The following is a 7,016-nucleotide window of genomic DNA, read 5'->3' as shown; positions in this document are numbered from 1 at the left end:
TGGTCATGGCTGCAGTGATTGTAGGTGCCATGGTTGGATGTGTGAGCTGTAGAGGTCTCTGTAGAGAGAATCTGATCTCTGCTGGTTTCATCCCTCCTATTTATAGTCCCACATCTCCATATGAATGTGTGGGTCTTGGTCTGCCTGGAGTTTCTCACAGTCTCAACCAATCAGGGAGCTCGGCAAGACAATAAAGGATGCAAGGCTCTGAATGGTGTTATTGCCTTAAGGATAATGGTTAGATCTCAGGGGAACAGCTGGAGGACTGGGGAGGGAGGGGGTGATGGAGGGAGACTCAGAGAGCTCTGTGTGAATCTGGGAAAGTAGTGACCCTGTAGAGAGAGCAGATCTGCTGTCTGATGCTGGGATCAATGACTTTGACTGAGCACACGCTCATCATCCCATCACAGACATCAGACACTGATAATGAAACTGTGTTATAGTTTCGTTTTTCTTAAGCTGAGCATTCATATATTTCTGCTTTATATTTAGGAAACCTCTCTAACAAATAAAACAGTGACCAATACAAAAAAGTCTCCTATACTTGATTAATTCTTTATTTAAGTAAAATTCCTTATACCCCACTGTGGAAATAGTCTAATACAATTAAAGTCTTGCATTCAAACCCTTGCTTATTTTGTAAAACTATGTATATATTGTTAGCAAAATGTACACATGGTATCATACGTAAAAGCAGTCATTGTGCAAAATAGTGTTCCCTAACATTGAGTTAGTGGTACATATGATGTTTTTGGATTCATATTACTTCTGTGTTAATGTGCATGTTGCATTTTGCTGCTGTAGATGTTTAACCCTATTCAGGACTTTGGGGTCTTTTGGACCCCAGGCCATTTGGTTTAGGTGACAGGTATTGTTTTCTTGTTTTGTTTTTGAAGATTTTTTATTTTATATATATATATATTAAAAGAGGGACATTTGTCATGTATTTGGAACCAAAAATACGTCAACTTATCACAAAATTTATTTGACATGGTATAAAAGTCTTTAATGAATACCAACAAATATTTTGTACATATTATTTCTTGGGATCCAATGGACCCTGAAAGACTTTCTACATATGGCAACATGAAAGTCCTGAATGGGGTTATAACTCCTGAATTACTGTTTGGTAGTTAAATCCACAGCAATGCATCATATTCTGTAAGACCATCATGTATTTGTAGCATTGCTGCCCTGTGACAACTGTGTATTTCTAAAAACTTAGAAAACCTGCCCTGTTTTCACTTCTTGTAACTCTGCATTTTGCAGCTGAACTAAGGTCAAACAGTTCATGTATCCAAAGAAGCAGTGGAATTTTCTCAACCCAAAAAATTACTTATACATTCACCATGTCAAAAACATCCAACATTCAAAAGTACGGAGAATTTTTGGAGAGGCAGGAAAGGTGTGAAAAAATGTGAATGTAACTAAAGCTGTCAGACAAGAGAACTAGAGTAAAGAGTACAATATTTGTCTCTGAGATGGTAAATGGTATGAAGCTGCATAGAATGAAGATGCTCAAGTAATGTACAAGTATCTTGAATTTGTACTGAAGTACAATATTTGCATAAATGCACTTTGTTACAGTCCACCTCTGTACTAAACATTAATAAAGTGATACTATCCTGGATGCAAGAGAACTTTTCTATATATTTTAAAAACCAAATCTTTTTATCAGCAGCTGGATCCTTGGCCCTCCTTTAAACAAAGTTTGATAGTTGAATAAGTTTCAGCTTGAAATTCATAGTTCTTTAGCACAATGACCAGCACATGATCAATTCAGGAATGAACTCCCTTTTATCCTTCTGTCAAAATAAACCGCCTGGAATGCAGAAGAACAATTTGAATGTAAAGGAGGGGAAAAAGTGCTTTTGAATGTTCATTAATCCTGAGCATGTCTGCATTCCTCGTAGCCATTTTACAAAAGCCTGGTAGTGACGAGTTTTGATGACAGGAATTTCCATTCAGAACCAGTGAGACAAAACTCGTAAACTGACTCCATAATTAATGTGATGTGCAACCAGACACACTTCTTTTGTTCTTGGAGGCAGTGAATGGACAGAGTGTGGGAAACCAGAGAAAACTCACTCACAGAGCCCCTAAGGGACAATAGAGGCAGACCAGACAAAGATGTCTGTGAAGGGGGGGAGGAATTCTTTACCACTGAATTTTAAATGTTTACATATTTTACTCACAAAAGCTGAAAAATATGTTTGTTTGAGCTTTTAGCAGTAATACTGTTCGTCTCTCTGAATTTAAAAATTACACTTTTTTTTTAAAAAAAAACACACACACAATGGTGCTAAATTATCAAATGAATCATTTTATTTATTGCACAATATTGTCCATCTCATTTTTCTAGCAGCCATTATTACATTTTTTTTTTTACAGTAAAGCATGCCTTAAACTAAAAATACAAAGTCTTAAATCCTTTAAATAGCATTTACAAGCAGTATACAAACCTATCAATGAGTAGCTATAGCAGATAAAACTGATTAATAATGTATTTGTCTACACATAAGTGAGTAGGATATAATGTAGGACTTTACCATTCATACATGGAAATTCATTAATTGTGTATTTTGTTACATCTTAAACAAATATAAATACAATAATTCCATTTCTTTCTGTGATAAAAATGCAAAAAAGAAACAAACCATAAAATACAGATTCCTTAAACTATAATGCAGTATACTTACTACTACTACTACTACTACTACTACTACTACGACTACTACTACAGAGCTACCCTCTAATAATATAAATGTCTTAAAAGGAGAACTTTAAATTTCTGACACATATTGTACTTTAATGAATACAATAAATTATTTATCAAATGTTTACACACTTCTTAGAAATGGAAGGTGTTCTTAAAAAAATACATATAAAATGAATGCTATTATGAAACTCCACCCTATTGGAATTGTTAATTGTTAATCCCCAGTCAAAATACTTGTGTTTATTTCTCGTATTCTCTTTCCCTAATTGAGGAGAGTGTCTAAACAGCAAACTCTACCCTCAGGGGAGAGCTGGGAGCTGCTTGTGTGTGGATGAATTAGCATTTAACAAGGCACATGTCCATTGTTGGGTGGGAGCTCCGTCAATGGACAGAGTGTGGGAAAGCTGTGAGAGAGCAAGTCACAGTTCAGTGTGATTAGCATCCTCAACCCCACCAGCACCTGACTATTCTCCAAGGGGAGTTGGCACACTTCAGAGAAAGATTTTTTTTCTACTCCTTATTCTGTTTTTGTTTTTTTTTTTCCCTGTATTTCTTTCTCTGACTGTCTCTCTTAGGTGCCAACTCTGTAACTTTTGCCAACTTCATTTCCACTCTGGGTCATTATTTGTATCTAAACCTTTATATTTTTTCCATTGATGGAAGCCAAACTGTCAGTGCAATGTGGGCCTTATAACAAGGATTATAAAGACTTTTGTTTTTCTCAGTGTTTTAACATACATACACCTCTGTTTAAATGCCAAGTTCATTGACGGATGTTAACTAAGAAACAAAAAGAAAGCATATATATTTTTGTTGGGTTTTGTTTCAGGAAAAAAAACAGAATGCGGCGTCCCTCGATCAACCAGCTTTCCACTCAAGTCCCTCTTCATTTTTGAAGATGTGAACACAGTGTGTAATACTGTGGTAAATTACAATAAAAAGAATTGCATGAATTATAAAACTCAGCAGCAGCTTTTCTTTCACTACAGATGATTAGTACTGTCAGGTTTTTTTCCCCTCCTGAACAACAGAGGACCATTCAAACTACTATTGGGCTGCATTATTCACAGCTCACAGGAGTCAGTGTGGGAAACATCGACTAACAACCTGCCTAAGACAGAGAGCACATCTGTTTCATCTGGACAAGATGTGTTACTGAGCTTTACCTCATTTTAAACACCTAAATGAGACACTTGTGTTAATGTGGGCAATAAAAGCTTTTATTTAGTTACCAGTTTTTGATAAACATATTTCCTCGGTGAAACATTTAGATAATTACATAATTTTCTAGAAATGTCAAGCTTGCCTTTACATCATGACATTTCATTTCAGTATCAACAGCTAACAAGTGTATCCACGGCATGAATGCTTTTCAAGTATGGAGCTGTTTTTACTGCGGAGGACAGTCTCCGTTATTCTCCCACGTGTGTGATCAGACTATAAGTGTGTGCTCACTCAAAGTCATTGATCCCAGCATCAGGCGGTGGATTTGCTGCCTCCACAGGGTCACCACTTTCCCAGATTCACACAGAGCCTCTGTCCATCTCCCCCCACTCCTCCACCTGTTCCCCTGAGATCTGACTATTGTCCCTCAAGCAATATAACCGCATTCAGCGTGTTGCTGCTCCGCGTGCTTTATTGTCTCATGCAGCTCTCTGATTGGCTCAGACTGTGAGAAACCTCAACCAGAGAGAGACCCACACATTCATATGGAGATGTGGGACTATAAATAGGAGGGATGAAACCAGCAGAGATCAGATTCTCTCTACAGAGACCTCTACAGCTCACACATCCAACCATGGCACCTACAATCACTGCAGCCATGACCAGTTCTCAGGAGCACCTGACTCTGACCCACAAGGTAAATTGAAACTTTATGGAGACTTTAACATCATTCATGACACATTGTATTTGTTGATGTTAAAACTACACTCCTGAACACGTTGTTAATGACTCTGTTCTTCTCTCTGCAGCTCAGAAAGCCTCTGGTGGAGAAGCTACGCAGAGAGCGAATCAACAGCAGCATTGAGCAGCTCAAGTCTCTCCTGGGTCCAGAGTTCCTCAAACAGCAGCCAGACTCCAAGCTGGAGAAAGCAGACATCCTGGAGATGACAGTTTGCTTCCTGAGACGACTGCAGCAGCGGCATCAAGCTGTGAACACAACAGCTGTGGATCAGGGCTACTCCAGCTGTGTCCAAGAGGTGGTGAACTTCCTGTCCAAGGAGGAGATGAAGACACAGTCCCAGAGAAGACTGTTGAACCACTTCAACAAGCTGCAGCCTTCCTCTGACAACAGCCTGACAGAGGCTGACTTCTCTCCTCTCAGCTCCACAGTCCAGAGCAGCATCAGCAAAGACAAGAGTCCAGTCAGCGGCGCCCCCTGGAGGCCGTGGTAGACACCTCAGGAGTGAAACCTGATGAACTGAGATGACCACACTGGTCAAAGCTTATTATCAAATCTATTGTTGTGAATTTCAACAGAGAAATCAGTGCAAAGCTTTTCAATATTTAGCAAATCTTCTATTGGATTGCCATTTTCTTGCTTTTGTAAAGTAAATCATTGTATTCTATGAATAACACATTTTACCTTATTGAGTTACCAATATTATTAAAATGGACCATTACTGGTCAGCATTTAAACACTTGCCTTAAATTCCTGAAACTCTATTGTGTTAATGGAGTGACAGGAATGGACACATTTTAACTTACTTTTGTATTAGATTTTTCAATATGTATCTTTTCTGATACACTTGTGTTTGTTTTCCACTGTGAAAGGTCATTGACCCATGTTGGGCTATCAGTCATCTGTTCTACTATCAACATGTTCTGTTGTGTCAACAGCATAAATGTGTAGAAGGATGGCAGTTATTATTCTCTAAGTATAGAGCTAGTTCACTTTGTTTAGTTTGTACTAAATGATACTTTGTCTTTTATAAAGATTCTGAAGCCGTTCACTCAACTCCATTTGAGTACATTGTCTTGGCATACAAGTTTTTGCTGTGATGTATCCTCACCACTGACGCCTCTGTGGAGGTACAGAAATATGATGTTACCCATTTATTCTTCTTGAATAATAATAATAATTAAAAAAATCAACAGAATCCTGAATTGAGTCATTTCATTCATTACAGTAATAGAAATCAACAATGACTGAGCTCATTAGACTGCAGTGGCAGCGCAGAGGTGACGTTATTTATTGGGCTACTCTAATCCAAACAAATTGCATCTTTAAGCGAAGACACTCTCTGTCATGGCTGACTGCTACCCTCTGGTGGTTGTTTTACATATGTTGTCATCAACAAAAGAAACCCATGGAAACAGCTGCACTACCTCATATCTATGATAGCTGCAAAATACTGATTTCTCCATTATTGGCCTTGCAGTTAGTAAAATCAACTTATCCAACACTGTCTGACAGCATCAAACATTTATAGAGGTTATACTGTGTCAGTTTGGTCCACATTTTCATTGAAGCTACATGATTTCATCACAGGGTGAACTATTCAAACCTGTGAATTCATGTTTTAGGCTGCATCACTCCATAAAAAATATTCTACACATATTGTGCACCATTTTACACCCAAATTGAAACTTGATATATATGGCATTTTTGTCAATGTTGGGATTTCCAGTACAATTCAAACTTCTTTCGCTTCAAATAAAATGTAGTTGCACACTTGTTCTGACTAATCCACCTAGACGCTGCTGCTTATTAAGGGTTTGATAATAAATACCACTTTACAAAACCGCTTTGACAAGTGAAACTAATGGAACAAATAAAACTGTCACTCTATACTGCTTGAATTGTTAATAAAAGAAGGAAAAAGGATAAACTGATCATTGAATAGAATCTAGTATATGGATAGATCTCTTTCAAGTGGAGAAGCTGCATATATTCTTTGGACATCACTTGACATTTACTGCACTGTTTTAGAGGACAGCCTAAATAAGTGGTTTCATGAACTTCTTTACATCGGAGCAAGTCAGCTTTTGAATCAGTGACTGGGTCAAATTCCAAGACTTTGTAATAGAGCATATAATTGCTTTACAACACATTATCATATGTTTTATCTTGTACATGCTGCACCAGGGGCTGCAAGGTGGCGCAGTTGGTCGCACTGTTGCCTTGCAGCAAGAAGGTTACGTCCTGGTGAGGACACCTGGGATCTTTCTGCGTGGAGTTTGCATGTTCTCCCTGTGTAGCATGGGTTCCCTCTGGGTTCTCTGGCTTTCTCCCACACAGTCCAAAAACATGTTGAGATTAATTTGTGATTCAAAATTGTCCGTAGGTGTGAAT

General features: G+C 38.1%; 1 protein-coding gene across 2 annotated transcripts in view; it reads left to right on the top strand.

Annotated features, from left to right (window-relative positions):
- The window catches only part of LOC103376537 (transcription factor HES-5-like), an 18,393-nt gene extending 13,261 nt beyond the window's left edge, over positions 1 to 5,132 (top strand). The window contains exons 2-3 of one of the 2 annotated variants that reach the window (XM_008306931.1): positions 4,478 to 4,580; positions 4,693 to 5,132. In XM_008306931.1, the coding sequence (XP_008305153.1) occupies positions 4,518 to 4,580; positions 4,693 to 5,115 (486 nt within the window). In that variant the 5' untranslated portion in view covers positions 4,478 to 4,517 and the 3' untranslated portion in view covers positions 5,116 to 5,132. Of the gene's footprint in view, positions 1 to 4,457; positions 4,581 to 4,692 lie in introns of those variants that run through there. The other variant, XM_008306930.1, reaches the window with a different exon arrangement.
- Positions 5,133 to 7,016: the final 1,884 nt, after the last annotated feature.

This window comes from Stegastes partitus, unplaced genomic scaffold, assembly GCF_000690725.1.
Source record: "Stegastes partitus isolate 25-593 unplaced genomic scaffold, Stegastes_partitus-1.0.2 Scaffold49, whole genome shotgun sequence".
NCBI classification, from domain to species: domain Eukaryota; kingdom Metazoa; phylum Chordata; class Actinopteri; family Pomacentridae; genus Stegastes; species Stegastes partitus.
The sequence above is the reverse complement of the archived record's forward strand: the minus strand, read 5'-3'. Positions and strand labels throughout refer to the sequence as shown.